At 41.9% G+C, this 19,776-nt stretch overlaps 3 protein-coding genes across 5 annotated transcripts; 1 reads left to right on the top strand and 2 right to left on the bottom strand.

The window, feature by feature from the left end:
- Positions 1–856: 856 nt before the first annotated feature.
- Positions 857–5,168, bottom strand: LOC127299387 (E3 ubiquitin-protein ligase MIEL1). The gene is made up of 12 exons (XM_051329342.2): positions 4,964–5,168; positions 4,620–4,707; positions 3,376–3,420; positions 3,251–3,283; positions 3,082–3,159; positions 2,961–3,004; positions 2,841–2,881; positions 2,346–2,428; positions 2,182–2,273; positions 1,998–2,067; positions 1,705–1,743; positions 857–1,373 (listed from the first exon to the last, which is right to left on the bottom strand). The coding sequence occupies exons 1-12, from the start codon at positions 5,056–5,058 to the stop codon at positions 1,203–1,205; spliced, it is 879 nt and encodes a 292-aa protein (XP_051185302.1). The 5' UTR covers positions 5,059–5,168; the 3' UTR covers positions 857–1,202.
- A 2,145-nt stretch (positions 5,169–7,313) lies between these two features.
- LOC127299386 (conserved oligomeric Golgi complex subunit 8) lies at positions 7,314–12,165 on the bottom strand. The gene is made up of 12 exons (XM_051329341.2): positions 11,937–12,165; positions 11,666–11,818; positions 10,540–10,688; positions 10,278–10,355; positions 10,105–10,198; positions 9,687–9,761; positions 9,120–9,416; positions 8,940–9,007; positions 8,803–8,857; positions 8,444–8,582; positions 8,150–8,334; positions 7,314–7,959 (listed from the first exon to the last, which is right to left on the bottom strand). The coding sequence occupies exons 1-12, from the start codon at positions 12,087–12,089 to the stop codon at positions 7,564–7,566; spliced, it is 1,842 nt and encodes a 613-aa protein (XP_051185301.1). The 5' UTR covers positions 12,090–12,165; the 3' UTR covers positions 7,314–7,563.
- A 1,470-nt stretch (positions 12,166–13,635) lies between these two features.
- On the top strand, positions 13,636–17,481 carry LOC127299388 (uncharacterized). 3 transcript variants are annotated; one of them, XM_051329343.2, is made up of 4 exons: positions 13,636–13,893; positions 14,860–14,966; positions 15,178–15,461; positions 15,753–15,860. In XM_051329343.2, the coding sequence occupies exons 1-4, from the start codon at positions 13,689–13,691 to the stop codon at positions 15,814–15,816; spliced, it is 660 nt and encodes a 219-aa protein (XP_051185303.1). In that variant the 5' UTR covers positions 13,636–13,688; the 3' UTR covers positions 15,817–15,860. The 3 variants fall into 3 exon arrangements, with proteins under 3 accessions (XP_051185303.1, XP_071676010.1, XP_071676011.1); XM_071819909.1 differs by lacking the exon at positions 15,753–15,860 and adding an exon at positions 17,136–17,481 and having other exon boundaries at positions 13,637–13,893; XM_071819910.1 differs by lacking the exon at positions 15,753–15,860 and adding an exon at positions 16,870–17,048 and having other exon boundaries at positions 13,637–13,893.
- The last annotated feature ends 2,295 nt before the right edge of the window (positions 17,482–19,776 follow it).

Here is a 19,776-nt window from a genome sequence, read left to right on the forward strand (position 1 = left end):
TTCTTCATTAATTCTTGGCTCCTCGCCTTCTCAAGGGCTAGCTTTGGCTCCTACGGTAGAATGTATAGTGCAGCTCTTCAGATCAAATCTATGATGTATCCTTACATAAAGAGAATATTCTGAATTTTACATGTGTGACATGCTGACAGCAAGTCTCTACCACTGCATTTTGTGTAAAATTTAGTCCAAATATTTTCACAGACATAAGAAATAATTTCTAAATATGACTAGAGAGGGGCGAAAGTGTGTGCATTTTAACAGCACTGTCTATACACGATTAATTCTTTGGCAATATGCTTTTACATGTGCACCACAAGACCTAACCTAGCTACATTGCTGCTGTACATATGCCAGCCTTGATATGCCGACACCTAAGAGGATCTTATGCCTTGGCTCTTTATTGTTCGATATGCATGAGCACGATGGGCATGCCTAAATTACCTGAAACCATGACAAAAACCAATACCATCCATGTCAAATCAGTGTGCGGTCTCATCAGATACTAACATATCATGTTCTGTTCTCTATTCTCACCCAGTTTTTAAGGATTTAGATCCCTGTTATGGACATGGACAGCAACTGATGCCAGGTAATATCTCTATCTGTCGCTATCATCATCCTTTCACCTTCCCCATGAGAGGACACCCCAAGTTTGCATACATGTCTTTCTTGCAAGATGTCATCACGATTTCTGTGCTATTAAGAATTGCATCTCTCAATCTTAGTCAAATTTGTGGTAATGATTTGGATTGGTTCCACAATGTGTTGCATACAGAGGAAATTTGATGTTCATGTAGATATCATACTTTTCTCGAATTTTGAGATTGATACAACCAGAGATCTTACGGCAGCAGTATACCAAAATTCCATTCATTGCAGTAGCGTCGAATTCAACTCCTGAAGAATATATGATGCTGGGCATCGCCCACAGTGATATATAAAGTGGTGGTGTTGTTATACATATATGTAGGACATACATCCAGGTGATCACAACAACGACTGTTCTCTTGCGGCAGTAATACACTAGTAGCTGCGATTCAGGAGATGAATTGAATCTTGGTAGAATGGTAAAGTAGCAAGAGCCCAAGGGTGGACCTGACACTAGTCGGGCAATGCCGCAAAACAATGCTTCTTCTTCTATGTGTATGTGGTCTGGCATTGCTTGCGCAGACCAGGTAAGACACCAACAGGACATAATCTCTCTACAAGTTGTTTTCAGATGAGTCTGTTGTCGACGGGGAACTGCTTTCTGATAAATCTGCAGGCCGTGACGTCGATCGAGTGTTGTATGAACTGCAGTGGCTGCACTTGTGGCCAATCACGTGGAAGTCCACCTCTGAGACTTTATTGCAGTCATTGCAAAGAACCCAAACCTAGACATGCACAAGGACAGACCACTGTTAGCCTAAATCGACTAATGTATCCCATAAAAACTCTGACTAATGTATGAGAGTTGGCATGAAAATGGTCTTCTCATGCTTTCAAAGGGGATATAACTTCTGTGTAATAGCTAATTTGTAAATATAGCCAGTGGCAGAAAAAAGTTTCCAGGTGGGTTCTGAAAGTGTGGCCAGTGAAGATGGTTTGCATGCATATATGTATATATCAATGACGAACATAGCATTGGCTTGTGCGCTAGCATATACCAGTTTGGCAATGCAAACCATATCTGTTGGACTATATAGTTCAGTAACAAGAAAATACCTTGTAACGGTATACAGGAGGCATAATTGTTGCTTCAATCTACAATAGAAAAAAAAAATCTGTTACTCAAGCACGCTCCAAAATATATCCAAATATTAAGAGCTGTCAAGCGCATCAATGCATCACAAAGTCCGAATATGATGAATACTTGTGGAGTGACTGTCATATGTATTCTTCTATCTGTTTCCTGGTGGAACAAGTTTTGTCTTGCACAGCAGTGTGCTTTCGGAACACACAATGTTGCTTCTAACGCACACCTGTAATATCTAACACTTAGAAAATAAATGGTATACCTCTTGATCCAACATGCCCCAGGGAAGCGTCATGTCAAGAGCTGTCTTCGAGCATATTGGACAACTGTATCTGTAGCATCATAAGCCAATAAAAGTTACTACAAATGCCATAGCATCAGAGGTTTAAAAAAAGAATAACTGAGCACACAGATACGTCCAGATTAAAAGAAGCGAAGGGATTTACTTATTATGTTCCACCATCTCAGAAAAACAATCCATGTGCATCGTGTGTCCACAGGTAAGAACTCTTGTCCCTTTTAATGAATCGAATAGATACTACACAGGAAATTCCACTTTTAACATCTCCACAGTTCCAATAAGTGAAAAGGTACAAGTTCTGGATGATACCTCATAACAGATTGGGCAGTTCTGTCTCATTGAGTCCTCCACACACTGATGGTTATCACGCAATGCAACAGCGTAGCAAGACCCTATTTATTGCAGAACAAATAGTTGAGGAACTTAACTTATTGATATGAGTATTACACAATAAGAATTCTTAATACACATCGTATGTATGGCCCACAGGTTTCCAAGTGAACCAAGACAACTTTGCAACTTATACAGGGGTCAGTTTGTTCATCGCCAAACTTTCTATAACCAAGACATTACAAATTAAGAGTTTAGGACTGATAGTGGACTCATAAATTGTATACTATTAGGGTCATTCGATTATCATCAGTTGGTCCACATGATTATTAAGGCATGATCCATTATAGATACAACAAAAAGGTCAACTTCCAGTTCCAGCAGGAACAAGAACAGCTTCAGGAAAAGTAATTACGCTACTGCATCATGTGTCAGGAGCAACAGTTACACAAAGCCAAAATAATCAAAGCATACCACACTTTGCACAGTGGAAGTAGTTTTCCTTGCCACCAACCCTGGTTGAATTAAATAGATACAGGGTTAGTACTTTGCTTAATAATAATGTGCACGTGAAAGATGGTATTTAATGCGCACCTGCATATGCCACAATCATAGCAATGGTACTGCCCTTTCTCTGTCTGCAGCAGAAGACAATGCATCAGCTCACAGGAACCACACTAAGTGCATAACCATAGTAAACAAAAATGAGACCTACGTCATCATCATAAAACTTGCATACATCACAGAAGTATTCTCCCATATTGACTCCACAGCTTATGCACACTTGTGACACCTGAACAAGAAAGAGAAAATTAGTTTGAGCAGAATGACATCCCATGTGACATGTTTCACAATTAAAATAGTTTGTAGTGTTCAAGTCATACCTGTTGTTCAGTATTACAGAGCAGACATACTACCTGTAGCAAAGAAGGAAACCGATCATTCATAATTTCTGAACCTAATGAAGTCTACTGATTGAACAGAACAAGAAAGGTGGTGAGAGGTGTACTTTTTCGACATCCTGGCGACATATACTATGCCGATCCCCCAAAGCCTGCAATGAAGACGACACCACTAAACTTAGTTAAACACAATAAATGCAGTTTATTGCTCATTAGCTGCTCTATGCAAACTATCGATATCAAACAGTTTGTTTCCAATGGAAAATGTTAAAACCCCAACACTATGAGTAACTGTCAAGTCAGAAGTACCAAGTTCCCTGTTGCTAACTCAAAATTTAATCTATTAAGAAGACTAGCTTTATGTTTCTACAGTGGTGTCCATTGTGCTTTCGGTTTTAGCAATGCACCTAGGTTACTTGAGAAATTGAGTAACGGCTGGTTGCAACAATTCCAGAGCAAGGAGAGACGTATGGTGGCAAAAGGAGTATCTGCAATTTGTTGGTCTATTCACAAAATGAGAAACAGAGCTATGTTAAGCAAATTGCTCTACGAGAACCATCTAACATTGGTTTCTCCTAGTGCCGGTGGCTGGAACACTGGCCTGGGCTGCAGAAGGGCATGTTGTCGGGCTGTGGCATCTGAAGCCTTCACGCAAAACATGGCTGGTGACAGTGACCCGGAGGCTGGACAGCGGCTGAAGGAGTTTGTTTCACATGACGCTTTCAAAGTTCCTTGGATGTTTGACATGTAATTCTGTAACTCGTAAAGCTAGGTTTCTGTGCTGGCGTGCCGGTTTTTGGTGTTCGACATGGAGTGGTTGCTGTTTTAATTTCAGACTGCTAAAACATGATGCGATACCCTGGTTTTGTAAATGGAACTGGGAGCTGGGCTCCTTCAGTCGGAAAAAAAGCTTGTGTTTCTACATTTGTTTTGCCAGGACCCTGAAGATTACATCATACCAGTCACTGAAATTTCACGCGGCGACTTAGCATGCACACAGGTTTCAACCAAACTAGTTGCTCGAAAGGATTGAAAGAACAAAATCAAAATCAAAAACCACCACAATCATGTAGCCGTACTAAACTACCGATTCAGTATCGACCTAACCAACTTAACCTGTGACGGTGCCATGGAAGACTTGATGTTCCTTTTGGGCACGAACTACTAACCCTATATTTTCCTTTGGCTCGGCACAAACGAAAGCAGGCGATAATCACAGTGCGACACTAAACGGAGCGAGTGGTGATAACCGCACGAGCATGGTGGGTTACCTTCTACCTACATGGACGAACAAGCTAACAGTCACGCACGCGACGGTGGTGAGCAAAACAGAACAGAAGCAGTAGCGTACCGTGGCGTCGTTGTGGCAGTGGCGGCAGGGGAAGACCTCCTCGCAGCACGGCGCCACGATTTTGCATCTCCGCCGATAATGCTCGCACCTGCGCGGTAAAAAAAAAGGGGGGCCCGGGGTCAGAATCGGCGCCGCCGTACGGAACTTGTCGGAAGGGAGCCCGGCGACGGATCACGAAACACGGGAGGAGCCCCGCGGACCACGCGAAGGACCGAAACCGCAACAGCGGGACGCGGCAGACGGCAGGGGGGAGACGGGCGCGGAATCGAGCGAATTGAATCGCCGAGACGAACGAATCGCGGCAAAAATGGGGGGAGGGTGGGAGAGGGGGGATGCGGCCTAACCCGTGCTCCAGCTTGCCCACGTCGCGGCGGTCCCCGTACGCGTCGACGGGGAGCTCGTGGGCGGCGTCGTCGGCGGGGAAGTGCGTCCCTCCCATCGCCGGCGGTGGCGGCGGCGGCGGCGGCGGCGAGAGGGTGGTGGTGGTGGGGAACGGGGAGGAGTGGATGGCAGGGTTGTAAAAATGGCGCAATATGATGGGGAAGGCGGCCAAAGCTAAGGCGCCGGTTTTTGTCGAGTTTTATTATTGGTCCGACTCCTTGGGAAGAGGAAAGGGCGTCGGCGGCAAGTCCAGGGCTGCGCCCGCTGCCTTACAGCAAGTTCAATAGTATAGCCAGCTGCTGGCTATAAGCAAGGTGCCATGTCATCTATAGTTAGTATGTAGTTGACATGTACAATAGTTGGCTATAACAATGTACTACTTTATCTATACATGGCCCACCTTTCACTCTCACAAGATGCCTAGGAGCACGTGCTAGAGTTGGCTCTTGCATGAGAGCCCACTTACCTTCTCTCTCCTCTTCTCTCCCCTCCAACTAAGCACAAATACTATATTTAAATCCTTATAGCCTGCTGACTCAGCCTTATTGTACTTGCTCTTAATTGCTAACTGCCCACCTATGATCTCATAAATTTGTGGATAAGAATTTTGGTATGTTTTTTATGAAATTGATGTAACCAGAAAAACTTCCAAAACTTGGGAAGAGTGGGGTGCCAATATTCCGCGACTAGTTGGGCCCACACCCTATTATCGGATGTCGCACTTTTCGTGTTTTCAACAAATGTGAAATAAAATGGTGAACATGGGTTATGTTGTATCTTGTTCATATATAAGTTTTTGTTCCAAAATATGATCATATGTGACTTGTGGAAGAAAAAAAACATCAAAATGAATAGTGTTAACTATTCACATATCATTTGTCTTTTTTATGCAGGCCAGACATTTTCAAATATTTTGATGAAACTTCGCAGACGCATGATACACAACATAATATATGTTCTAGATTTATTTCCGTGCTTTTTGGAAACTTCGGAGTGCAACATCTGAATGGGTGCAACTAGTTGCAAATGAGAGTTTTCCGGGAGGGTGAGAGTGTGTACTTCCTCTCGCCAGAATTAATTGACACAACTCCCGATTAATTTAGATCGGAGGAAATAGTAAAAAGAATATGTTGACAATGGACAGTGACGGAAACATCCACACCCATGCGTGCAAGTGCAAAAGTATTTCCCTTTTAAAACTTGAATATGAGAAGGTGAACTTGACAATCTAAAATTTTAAGTAAATAGATATGTATGAATATTTCACGTAACATATTTTGTGAACTTAAACACTTTAAATTGGGAAAAGTTCAGATCCAAAAGATAGAGCTAGGGAGGCCGGCTTGGAACTTTGATTCAACTTTTGGCTCTCTCAGATATCTTTATTGTTCGTGCTCTTCGATCTAATTAGTTCGTTTAATTAATGAATAAAGCATGATAGTCCCTCAAGCAGAGCTTAGGCACCACCAGAAATATACACTAATCTACACACACACAATGTATGGATAGGATAGTTCACATAACCTTTGTTATGAATTTGAACAGAACAAGTAGGTGCAAGACACGAACAATACGCCCTACACCCTCTCATTTATGATACATCGCACGCTTCAAGCCAATGTATCGACAAAAAAGGATTAATACACTTTTTTAGTAGGGACGATATTCAAGCGCTCTCGTCGGTGCCAAACCCCCGTATGCATTTCCTCGATTCAGGACAGAACGGATTTGAACAGCGGAAATCAGGTGGCGAGCACTGTTAGGTTAGGCCAGTCCTAGGCAGCTACCAACTGCAATGTTGTTTGTCAAGATTTATCAAGGGGCGCCATTACGACGCTGATTCGTTGATCAGTCCATGTCCAACTTGTCAATGAAGATAAAGGGGATGATGAGGTGTGCGTGCACATGGCATGGGCCGCACGCACGCCTTGGTACTTGGTACCGGCCGGCACGCCAGCAGAGGCGGAGATCCATCTTCTTCCTTTTTATTTTTCTTGCAACTTGCAATCGCCATTCTTCCTCATGTAACCGCTTCTCTTCTTTATTCGCCCATTGAGATGAGATTCATTTGCTTGCACTCTTGCACCTCCTCCCCTCATGTTCATCTTAAAGGCGTACAAATTTTGACTGAGATTTTTTATTAAAAAAACAAGAAGATACAGACAACGAAGTGAATATTCCTCCCAAACCGTTACATAAATTGGATTGTCCCGCGCAATATTTCTTTGTTCCAAACAGGTTGCCAAGAAAACAGCCAAGCCGGCTCGCGGAGCAAAGGACCTTCATGACCAAATGTGCAGTCAACAACGGGAATTCCTCAACAATGTAGGGCACTCGCTTGATATTATAAACTTATTGTCGTCAGTATGAAACAATCTTCCATCTACAACACCTAGGTATGGGCTAGACATGCACAGCTAAAACTTCAATGGTGTATTGTACAGATCAACACCAAACAGTCTGAGATGAGATTCTTGTGTACACTGTAAGACCACGGGCAAAAGTAAGAACCAAACTGTCGAAGATAACCAGGACTTCGATAGACCCGTGAACGAGGTTCAAGCTATGCGTTTGTGGGTACATCTGTTTGTGTGTTAGCCCCAGATGGTGCCACAGTGGCTCCGGCATTGCTGGTTACCTCTGGCTCTGGGCCATCCGTTAGATGTCCATTCTCGGAGGCCGCAGTCCCAGCACTCTCAATCGACTGCCTTCTCTCGATGCCTCCCGATTGCTTTCTATCGATGCCTCCGGACTGCTTCCTTTCGATACCTCCAGACTGCCTTCTTTCGATGCCGCCTGACTGCCTTCTTTCGATGCTGCTGCTGATCGCAGAACCTGATCTTGAAGGTACGGTCAACAGCTGGCTGACAGCATCGAACGTGCTGCGGCACTCTGTGATCAGCGTTCCTCCATTGGGATAGCATCTTCCAAAACATGCAGCGGAATACGGATATGCAACCTGAGATGAGATGAGCAGTTTATATTTCAGACTTCTCTAAGTTGAAAGAAAAATATTACCGACTGTAATTTAGGTCTGATGAGTTTGGGGCCTTGAACATATTCTGTTTTCTTTCCTTGCATAAGTGTACTTTTTCTTTCTTTTGCTATTTCCATAAGTAGTTCTTAATCATATATGAAGCTAAAGTTACCTCAATAAATGCCTGGCAAAGTGAGATGAAAAGGGATGACTCATTTCCCCGCAGCATCCGCATGGCATTGTATCTGACTAGGGACTCAGAAACTGCTTGTAATCCTTTCACCACCTCCTGAGCAAGGACATGCTTCAAGCTTAACGGTGCGCATGGTTTTAGCTCATTCATTGCTGCCGAAACACCTGCATCCAAGAGTTTGAAACAAGAACATGTCAACTTGTATGCTCACTAGCACCATTCGAGTCAACACATGATGAATACAAGTTAATTCCTGAAACAAGTTAAACTTACCATTAACAAACACTGCGAGAGGTGGATGTTCCATTAACACAGAAGGTGGTGTCACATCATCAGAAGTATCATCTACAACTCCATTTGTGACAAAGCCAATAGATGGCATTGGAACCCAACGATGTGAATCCAAGACAACCTAGCATGATTAGAAAATATTATAGTGGCATCAGTTATGGTGCTAGACTAATATTTGCAGGAGAAAGCGTCTAGAGAATCACGAAGTATAATGCGAAAGAGCAAAAACCACTCAGTAAAGTACCAAAGACCTTCTAATATGAATCCATGCTATGGATATCTAGAGAAGAACGAAATAGCATAGCCACAACAGTTAAAACACGTAGTATGCAAATGCTTACCTGAAAATTCTCAACCGCCGTACCCATATTCTTGGAGAACAGATTCAAAACCGCACTGCAAGAAGCAGACAACATCAGCAAACACAACCCCTTTCCAGCAAAGACAACATATATTCTAATAACTAAATACCAATTACTTTTCGAAAATTGGTGGAAGCAGACCACGGAAATCCAGTCCAACCAAGCCAAGACCCATTGCACAATACTGCGAGATGATCCAGTGAAAAGAAATTACTAGAATATTCGAACTGTTGGTAATAAAACTTGTATTATGAACTGTTACTCAGCTACAAAAACAAGCAAAGTTAGATACTCACCATGCACTGTTCAAGAATGTTTGACAGCGACCCGCCTTCTGTTATATTTGGCAACATAACTTGAAGAGTGGTGAGGTGATTACTAACTTGGTGCATTGCCCAGCTGAAAAGCAGCCCACCATCACTGTTCTCTTCACTTCCCGATTTGTCATTGTTAAATATCGCTCGATATTGATTGACAACATCAAATAGATGCGTCCTGTGGCAACTCACCATGCCTTTCAGATAATCATATACATTCCTTTGGTCCAGATCATCAAGAATCCCAGAAAGCCATGCTTCCCTGCATCTCAGGAACTAGAGCTTATATCAGAGTTAGGAGGTGAAAGTGACCAAATTGCATTCTAACTACTGTTATAACCTACAAAAAGAAAAGTAATGAAATGTCATGACCAAAATGTCCTTAATATTCATAGAAATCAGATTCTACAACACATGTACGAACTGCAAAAACTAGGATACTTGGAGACATGTTAACCAAGAAGAGTCACTCGTACATTTGACAATAAAGCAGTATCTAAAGTTGAACCAGAATTGTATCAAAATCACATGAAACATTCAGAATACCTGTAAGCGCAATTCAGATTCACTGAACACCCCAATACGACGCAGATGTGCAACAATACGGAGGCATTCTGGTAACTGTAGGCAATAAAATGGACCAGACTTAGATACATATGTGCTGAAGAGAGTAGACAGATCAAACAATTTGGGGCAAGAAATGACACAACACAAGGAAATACATTTACCACTACATTAAAATACTGTAGGCAATAAAATGGACCAGACTTAGATACACATGTGCTGAAGAGAGTAGACAGATCAAACAATTTGGGGCAAGAATGACACAACGCAAGGAAATACATTTACCACTACATTAAAATATAATACTCACAGCAAAGAAGACAGCACAGCACAATCTGTGCCAGTGAAAAATATGAAAATGGTGCTAGTCATTAAAGGTTTAGTTGATCAACATCATCACCTGAATATTTGATCGGAGTTTCTGGAGAAGCTGTGAAATTAGTGATTGTATCGTCTTCTTGACTTCGGCAGCTAATCCTTGGATGACAGGTAAACTTCATATGAAATGGCCAATAGTTAATTATAATTGTATTGAATGATGGGCAACAACACGTATTCTGCTACTTGACTTACTCTGGATGCAACTTTGAAATTTTACTAACAAAAGCTTCTAGATCAAGTGCCTCGTCATAGTTTCCATTCCGTATGCATCTGTAAGCGGTAGCGTATTAATTGATAGAACACTTCAAACTATACAGCACGTCAGCACAGCACAAGAATATAGGTATATAGTCTAAACAAGTGAACCAAAGACCAAATGAAACATCAACAACATCAGTCAACTCAAATATGAACCAAATATCCTACGGAAAAACTAACAGAACATGTCACATACGTGTCCATAAGTTGTGGTATTTCAAGCAGGTCAAGCAAGGTACTGTGGTTGGCTAGTAATGTCTGATTGAGCTTCCTCTCTTCCAAAATTTGATGTGCGGACTCAACAAACTCGGTGCAACCAGATGTTAAATTTGGTATCTCCTCTACCTACAATAATTAAAAAAACAATATTGTCAAATATTTCATTTTCCTACTTCCAGCATGGCCTAAATCTTCATCTTGTATGAATATAGTATCACACTGGAATGAAGTAAAAGCTGCATAACAAGGAACATGTGATTAATTTCACCTTTTAGTGCTGGTAGTTCGAAATAAATACCACTTACATCATTTCCCTTTTGTAGTTTTTAGTGAGAAACATTGATTCAACAGACAAAACATATTGTGGTGGTTTTCAGATCAAGGTGATGCTAAAATCAATAAATCTGTATGTGGACTAGATCATTTTTTTCTTGCATTGCATATAAATGTGATCATATGAATACAATAAAAGTCAATCACACAAGGAGCATATATGCAAACAGTTTATGGAAGAATATTAGAATATATAGCTTATAAGATTCAGTTAAATTTCTCAACCACACAAGAAAGCAGGCAAACAAATGCCTAAAGCGAACTTTTGGCATTTAACAATGGAGTCAATTCTACTCATAAGCAAACAGCTAGAGGTACTTCTCCACACAGTTATAAACAGGCAATAAAGTGCTGTAAAATGTAATGGATGGCTGATGGAAATAAGATGAAAAATCCCCCATGTGAATAAGTGAGATAAAAAAGAAACTAACAAGCCAAGGATTCAACAGTGGACAGACTTGAAATGTTTCATTACGCCTTTCAACTAACTAGCACTGACAAGTTGAGATCACGTTTCCAGAAAAAAATAAACCTCATATTTCTTGTTGCAGTGTCAAAATGAGATCTACTACTGTAGCTATATGCCTAGATCACTCCACCTCAAAATTGCAGCATTCATTGGATCGCTTAACACCACATTGTTCGATTTTGCACACAACAAGTTGAGATCTACTTACTCGTCTACATAAACCAGCAAACGAGTCTAACGCTAAGGGGCGTAGAGAAAGGTACAGGTCAGGCTGCTACGAGGTGAGATGAGCTGACATTACCAGTGCCTCGAGGTGCCTGTCGAAGCCCTCGAGCTGCGCCCGGACGAAGGAGAGCGCCTCGGAGGCGGCTATGAAGGCGGCGTAGTTCTCCACCGCCACCTCCTGCATCTGCCGCCGCACCCGCTCCCCGTCCACCCGCAGCAGCTCCGGCTCCTGCGCCGACACGAACACCGCCACCACCAAAACATCATCAGATCACTACCACCGTCGATCGCAGTAAGGATTATATGGAGCGCCGCAAGCGGGAGTGGACTCGCGGCCGCGGGCGTACCTTGTGGAGGCGCTCGATGGAGAAGGAGAGGAGCTCGGAGACGTAGGGCTGGTAGGCGGCTCCGGAGAGCGGGAGCACGGAGGCGCCGTCCATGTCGGCGCCGCCGGCGGAGAGCTCCGACGAGTGGCGGTGGCCCGCGTCGAGGAGGTCCATGGCGAGCGAGATCTGGAGGGAGAGGAAGACAGAGTGGAGATGGAGGTTGTGGATTTTAGCGGTTGAGACCCTCGTTCGGGGTTTAGTTTAGTTTTTCAGTTTAGTACTAAGAAAATTCAAAGAGTTTTTACATACAGTACATAGTTGCAATGTTTTATTTATTACCCCTCCATGCAGAAACGTAAGATGTTTTGGTTATTTCACAAGTACACCCACTTTTGTTTGTATATAGTTTAGAGTGTTGGTTTATTCTTTTTTTGTATATTTAGTGTATACTTTAATAATATCTAAAACATCTTACATTAGTGGACGGATGGAGTATTACTTATTATTGGTTGTGTCGAATCTGCATAACTTATATGAAAGGGAGGAAGTACTCCCTCCGTTTACAATTTGTTAGTGTTCTGAATTTAGTCAATGTCTTTGTAAAATTTGATTAAACATTTAAAATAATATCAATATCTACAATGTAAAAGTTATATGAATCACCATAAGCTCTATTTTAATATTATGTGCATTTGTATTTGATATTTTTCACTACAATTTTGATCAAAGTTGATACCGCGTGACTTAAAAAAAAGCCAGATCGCGATCTAATAAGAAAACAGAGGGAGTACTGAACCAATCGGTGTTTTCATTTTTTGCTTAAAGTCAAACTTCCCTTAGCTTAACCTAAGTTATAGAAAAATACTTTAATATCCACAAACAAAAATTGATAGTTTAATAACCACAATATCAAATCTATTTCGTATCAAAATTTATCGTGGAATGAATGTAATAAAATTAATTATATATTTTATATGTATATGTCTTTTTTCTACAAACTTAAAGCAATTTGACTAAGAACACACCTAAATTTTCAATTATTTTGGAGCGAATTGTTTAACCCACATCAGCTATAGCTATAGTGGACTGGTGTTACAAGAATCAAGAAAGGCAATTTAATAGTTGTAGGAGAATTGTCCGTTTCCCCTTCCTACTGCCCCATTGCTAACAATATGGGTATACGAAAATCCCAACATATATAACATAATAGGAATTGCATATGATAATCATCTGATAAATAGCGACCAGCCATCAAATAAGTAATCAAAATAGGGCAACTCATGCGGTCTACAAAGGCCCCATTGCTAACAATAAAGGAAATGTGGAAATGATTTCAGTAACGGATACCCCTTCTTTAAAAAGATATACCCCCTCCATACTAGTTTGTTAGGGTATTACAAATTTCGATAAAAAACTTTCACTGCTAATTTGGTCAACAGAATATAAGATATATAACCACTATAGGTATTGCATATATCTCATATTTACAACCAAACTAATGATTAAACTGGCATGGAGGTATTGCATATATAATTATTACTAATAAATTCAGGAATTTTGGAAAGAAATTAATGGTTCATTCACAAATCCCAAAGGCAAAAAAAAAAAGAATAAAAAATGATGAATTAGTCATACTGGGCCAAGCAAGCTATCGTATCTGGCCCAGAGACACCGGATAACTCTTTCTTCTTCCCTTGAGCTGGGTTCCCCGGAGGGATCGAACGCCTAGGGTTTGAGCAAGCACACGAGCCACAATACCAATCACACGCCACCATGAAACGGCCACCACCACGCGACGACGCGGCGGCGGCGGGCAGCAGCGAGGGCGGCGCCCGAGGAGGGTTCAAGAAGGGCAGGGGGATGTGGGGCGGGAAAAAGCGGAACGAGCAGCGGCTCGGAGGCAAAGGCGGCGCGCTCTCCCTCGCGGCCTTCGCCAACGCCAAGTCCAGGAACACCGGCTACAACCCGGCACTCATCAGTGAGTAAATGCTGTCTCCATGCCTTGATGTGGGCGCAAAAAGCTTTCTTTTTGTCTTATAATCCCAATCAAAAGCTTGTTCCTCTTGGCGTCCTATTACGTCGAATTTCCCCCCCTTCCGGGTTATATAGGAGAACATTTGTCTTGGTGGTCAGATGCTCGAGGCTCGTTATAATTTAGAGTGCATAATAGAAGATCAATTGTGTTGTATGCTTCTTCATGCCTTCACTGATTAAATCCTGTTTTTATTAGACTGTGATGGTAGGAATAGTTTGTCCCCCTGGATTTATTCTGCTAAAGCTTAAATAATCGTCCTTCCATGCTTCAGTTTGACATATTGATGAAATGGAAGAAAAAGAAAGGGCGATCTTGATTTGGGCACAAACTCTGTTTTCAGTAGTTTGGTCTTTCAGCAATAATAGTATCAAACAATGGAGTATCTGTCTTGATGCGAAATTTCCTATTCTTCAAGAAAGTTTCATGGTGTGAGATACCGAGATCCAGTTTGAATACAAACGTGGATGTCAGTTGAATTGAAAGTTTCACCTTTCCCTTGTACAAGTTTTATTCTTGTACTAACTCTGTCCATGAAAGAATGTCTTAGATTTGTCTAAGAAAAATCTAAGACATCCCTTTATGGGCGGAGGGAGTTTGTTTCATGTGCTCTCTATAACTTCTAATTATTACTCAAAATAAGCCCCAGTTACCTCATAATGCAAAGAATGTAATGAGCGTAAACATGTTTGAACTCATGCTGGTTGGTGGTGCTTAATACTAAACGTTGGTCATAGCTTGAGGTCAAGTCGCTATTAATACTTTTGACTTGTTTATCATAAACGTTCTGTCCATTTATCATGTCTATTATAGTATTATATTTATATGTGCTTCCTTTGCCATATTCAGTTACAATAATGGCCAGAGTCAGCAACATAACTATTCTAGTTTAACCCTTGCTCTCATCTACAGAGAAGCAGAAAGAGTTCTACAGGAATGCTAAATTGATAAGCAAGTACAAAAAGTCAAGTAAGCAACAAGACCAGTCAAACCGTCCTCCATCTTTTCCTATCCATGAGGTAAGTCCTCTGAAGTACCAAGACTGCTTTGACTTCTTAAAGTTATAATTTGACCAAAGTGGATGAAATGATGGGGCTGAAGTTGCAATTGGCTTTTACATTCTTTTATTTCTACATGTTGGTCATAACTTTACATATACGCTGTTAGTACTACAAAGTAGACAGAGAGATAGTTGCAACATCTTATATTCTATGCAATTTTGAATTATAGGAAGCAGGTGATGATGCAAAGGATGCACCAAGGCCACATGACAAGATGAAGAAGCGCACTTCACAAAGCTTGAATGTAGAGTATGAGAAGAAACGTGTGGAAGATGAGAAGGCAAAGAAGGAGCGTGATGCGATGATCCAGGCAAAGAAGGAGGAGCGGGAGAAGTCCGAAGCGAAGCGAAAGGAGCTGAGGGAGAAGATGTTTAGGAGGACGAGATCTGGGCAGCCTGTTATGAAATACAGAATTGAGCATCTCTTGGAGACTGCAATAGGAAGCTCAAGCAAGTGAGTGATGATATGCTCTAAGACTCATGCCACACTAATATAAAGTTTCCAGTTCAGTGCAATGATAAGTTTGTCTTCAAATCTTAATTGACTTATATCGCTTCAGTTTATACATATTTGGCTCTTGGTAATGCATATTTCGGTTTGATCATCTTGGTTCGTTTGGTGCATCGATAGTTTGATACCATCATGCTATAGCAAGTTGTGATTCCTATGAGTTCAAAAATTATTGATACATGAATCATGACACTGGTGCTTAGTCCCACATCTATGTTTCCAACTGCCATGCAGGTTAAAGAGAAGAGAAATGCAGAGAATATACATGTTCATAAAACTGGACCATTGTTTTGGATAATAATGTGGGTTGAATGACAGTTTCTACTGTTCTGGTTTCTTTGAACCCTAGTCTCTACATCTTTCTGACGCGATAGTGCACATCAATCCTCGATCTACTGAGGCTTGGCTGACTTCCAATCGAAATCCTGTAGGGGTAACGAGGCTGGCAATCCGTGTGCCCTCGAATCTTAGTGGTAGCTATGATGTGTCCGTGTTGCAGGTGCTCCAGCCCTGATCTATGCTGGCCATTCTCATAGGAGACCGAACTCTGTATACAGTTGTTTACTTAATTGTCAGACAAATCTTTTCACCATTCCTTGCACTTTGTTCTTCTTGCATCAACCCCTCGCCGCGTTAGGCGTTACATACTTGATAAGAATGAGATGTCTGTCTTGTCTAATACAAAAAGGTATTCTTACCAAACTGATCAATGCCAAGATAATTGGGCCAACAAACACAACCACTAATATGAAGTTATGAACCACCGGTGTTTTTGTAGATAGAGAAAAGAAGAATTGCATGGAACACTTGCATAGATGTTTGGGTTCTGAAATCTCATTGAAAGAAGTATCTCTGTTCGGAATCATGAACCCATTAACAGGTACACACACAAGAAGCATGGGTCTATTTGTACAGCAAACTGTTCTAGCACGTGCGCACCATTTTTTTTGAAATTTCTTTGAGGCACAACTATGCAATTCGAAGTTACAAACACTCATCCACACAAACATATATTGTTTGCTCTTTTCTTAGTCTAGAAGTTGTTATTGAGTTTTTCTTTGTTCTGAGTGCAGTAGTGCACATGATCCAAAATTGCAATACCCAGTTGCTCAGTTGCATGCAAAAACATCTAGCAAAGACATGAAACTGTTGGATAACTAATTCCAAACCAGGTTCAGGAGTACATTCTATTCCTCGTTGTCCGTTGTGAGTGCAACAACAGTAAACATGATACTGGTAAAATCATCATTATTTGCATTGCAAAGCATAACATAAAACATGATACATTTGCCTCTTATTGTTGCGAGGCTTTCATCTAGGCCCTGATAAATGTGATCCCAATGGTACATAGGAAGAACTTGACCCTGCAGCACCAGTGTGGTTTGATGCAAATAAACTAGGGACAAAGCTGTAGTCAGGTGAAGCCTCCAAGCTCGTCAAACCTTCCAGCACCTTTGCGACTGTTGACATCAAGGGCCTTCTGCTGCTATCAACCTGCAAGCACCACATTGCAAGCCGCATCGCTTCCATCACCTCCTCCAAATGAAATTGCATATCATTGCTGCCACTGTCCACTAAATCAAGCAGCTGACCAGACCTTGCCTTCTCTTCAAGCAGGCTTATGAGATGGACGCTCTCCTCAGGCAGCGATTCATCCAAATTCTCTCGGCCACAGATAATTTCCACCACCACAATGCCAAAACTGTAGATGTCAGCCTTCTCGGTGATTTTTGAGCCCAACCATTCGGGAGCTAAGTATCCACGAGTGCCTCGCATTCGAGTCATAACTTTGCTCTGGTCCCTATTTATCATTTTGGATAGTCCAAAATCAGAGAGCTTTGCATTGAACCTATCATCAAGGAGAATGTTCTGTGGCTTGATGTCCAAGTGGGCAATCTTTTCCTTGCATTCTTCATGGAGGTAAGACAAACCCCTGGCAATGGCCATTATGATGTTACGTCTAGTTTTCCAAGACAGAGTGAAAACTGGACGTGCATGAAATATCCATTTATCCAATGAACTGTTGCAAAGATACTCATAGACAAGAAGCCTGTGCGATTTCTGAGCACAAAACCCTATTAACCTGACAAGATTATGGTGATGCATTCTGCCAATTGTCATGACCTCTGCTAAGAATTCCTCAGTTCCTTGCGCAACACCTTCCAAACGTTTGACAGCTATTGTTTCACTTCCTATCTTGCCTTTGAAGACTGACCCAAAGCCACCACTTCCAAGCTTCACAGAGAAGTTGCTGGTAGCTACCTTCAACTCGTGAAAGGAGAAACTCTTTGGTGTCCCAGGTATGCTATCAAAGAGTTGTTCTTCCTCTTTCTTACACATTTTCCATATGATAATGGAGAATAAGATTGCAAGTGCAGAAAACCCTGCAGTTATTGAGCCAACTATAATTCTAATCCTCCTTTTTATAGATTCTTTACCTTGTATCTTGATGTATGCTGAAAGGAGGTACAGCGAACCTTCTGCAAGAGAAATTAGCTTCTGCTCAGATAGCAACAAGCAGTAACCATCCACACTTGTATTACCATAATACTGGAAAAGGGCAACCCTGCAAGAGCAATCTGTTAAGCAAGATTGCTTGCAGACCATTTTTGATGGACTTGAAGTGGCTAATGACTTGAACATGTTGTCACTGAAGTAAGAAACATTGTTGAGCGCTTGCAACTGGTGGTCGTGTGCGTGGTCGCATGAGATAGTGGTTAAGAGCGTACATCCATCATCTAGATGACGTTCATTTTGGGGCCTAAAATAGCGCAAACTAGGGCAGGAACACTGTCCATCACTGCAAACACCATAATCACCGCAGGCCATTGGGTAATCACAGAATTTCATGGCTACACTTAATACATCAAACAGTAGCCGTGCTTCGGTGTAGCCCTGTATCTCGTAAAGTCTCAAATGCCCATCAGGCTCTAACCTCATGTATTGTATGAATTCCGATGATCTTGCTGGCGGCAGTGAGAAGACCTGATTTGGGAATCCAAAGCTGCCATTGAAAAATGCATAACAATTCGGTGTCGTGCTAGCAGTTACGGCGAACAGTTTTGAATAGGCTGCTGGTTGGTATGAATACCGCAGTCCTCCAAACTCTGCAGAGAGATAAATTCGAGCAGATGGCCATTTTGTGTTTGATGGTCTTACGCTAATATTCATGCCCCTACAGAGTAATTGCCCCATGACCAATGTATCCGTCGGGTGGTCAAAGGACTGCCAGAAAGTGGAGTTGTTCTGATCAAACAGCACAAGATTTCCTGAAAAATCTAGGCGCATGCCTGCAACTGAGTTGCTCTTCGTATCTGTGGACCAGATAATGGTGCCATTGCCGTCGTTGAGCAGCAGCTGCCCTTCTTTGGTGAAGTTCAAGATGGCGTATTGGCTTACAGGATTATCAGGGTTGGCAGACCAGATGACTGTATCCTGGTGCCCGGGCCGCCAGAGAGAGACAGAGAGAGTGAATGCATGGCCGTCCATGGTGTGGAGGCCAAAAAAGATTGGGAATAAGGCGCTGCCACTCTTGAGGATGGCAAAGTTACTAGAGTTAACTACCATGGCTGGTATCCTTTCCATATTAGAGGTATTCCAGATATTTGAGGGAGTTGCAGTGGAAGAGGCAACATCTGTGGGTAGAATAGCGAAGGCAAGAAGAAAAATAATGGAGTTCACCATGTTAAAATGATGCACAATCCTTTGGTGTACTTGTGATGGAGAAGAGCCTTTGCAGTCTGCAAGGGAGATCCTGGCCCTCTCCCTCTCTCTGAACTATAATCAGATCGTGATCTAGACTCCGATGTACTGATACTGAAAGGCAGAAGAGGCATGGCAACTATAAGAGAACAGATTTGGAAAACAAGAAGGGCGCAAGGCGAAAAACTTAGAGAAAACAGAAGGAGTTCGATGGATCAGGGAGGGGACTTACCATGTGAAGGATTGGTAGTTGCTAAGAACAAATGAAGACAGCAGGGTTGTCGACTGGTGATGTGAGCAATCCAGTATTTTTGCTGACATGCTTTGAAGAACAATTATAATCTGGATACAACACAGGACACGTTATTGACTAGTTGAATGCAGGAAGGCCATGGAAATGTGATGAGGAAAAATCCAAAGGTAGCAAGATGGTTCTGGATGTTGACTTGTGCGCTCTCCATACAGATGAGCTACTCGTTGGGAGAAACACTGTCGGAACAAGTGGAGGGCACACTGGAGAATACAAGTCACGGTATTGACTTGTTCAAGCAGGAAG

The sequence above is a fragment of the Lolium perenne genome, chromosome 5 (assembly GCF_019359855.2).
Source record: "Lolium perenne isolate Kyuss_39 chromosome 5, Kyuss_2.0, whole genome shotgun sequence".
Lineage (NCBI taxonomy): Eukaryota > Viridiplantae > Streptophyta > Magnoliopsida > Poales > Poaceae > Lolium > Lolium perenne.

Bases quoted from the DNA above. Each gene is read 5' to 3' on its own strand.
- LOC127299388 (XM_071819909.1), top strand. From the start codon at position 13,689: ATGAAACGGCCACCACCACGCGACGACGCGGCGGCGGCGGGCAGCAGC. The intron at 14,967-15,177 runs GTAAGTCCTCTG...TTTGAATTATAG, and splicing joins CATCTTTTCCTATCCATGAG to GAAGCAGGTGATGATGCAAA. The intron at 15,462-17,135 runs GTGAGTGATGAT...CTCTTCAAGCAG, and splicing joins GCAATAGGAAGCTCAAGCAA to GCTTATGAGATGGACGCTCT.
- LOC127299387 (XM_051329342.2), bottom strand. From the start codon at position 5,058: ATGGGAGGGACGCACTTCCCCGCCGACGACGCCGCCCACGAGCTCCCC. The intron at 4,708-4,963 runs GTTAGGCCGCAT...TTTACCGCGCAG, and splicing joins GTGGGCAAGCTGGAGCACGG to GTGCGAGCATTATCGGCGGA. The intron at 2,882-2,960 runs GTGCGCATTAAA...TAATTCAACCAG, and splicing joins TATGATTGTGGCATATGCAG to GGTTGGTGGCAAGGAAAACT.
- LOC127299386 (XM_051329341.2), bottom strand. From the start codon at position 12,089: ATGGACCTCCTCGACGCGGGCCACCGCCACTCGTCGGAGCTCTCCGCC. The intron at 10,689-11,665 runs GTAATGTCAGCT...TAATTATTGTAG, and splicing joins ACAGGCACCTCGAGGCACTG to GTAGAGGAGATACCAAATTT. The intron at 7,960-8,149 runs GTAACTTTAGCT...ATCTCATCTCAG, and splicing joins TTTGCCAGGCATTTATTGAG to GTTGCATATCCGTATTCCGC.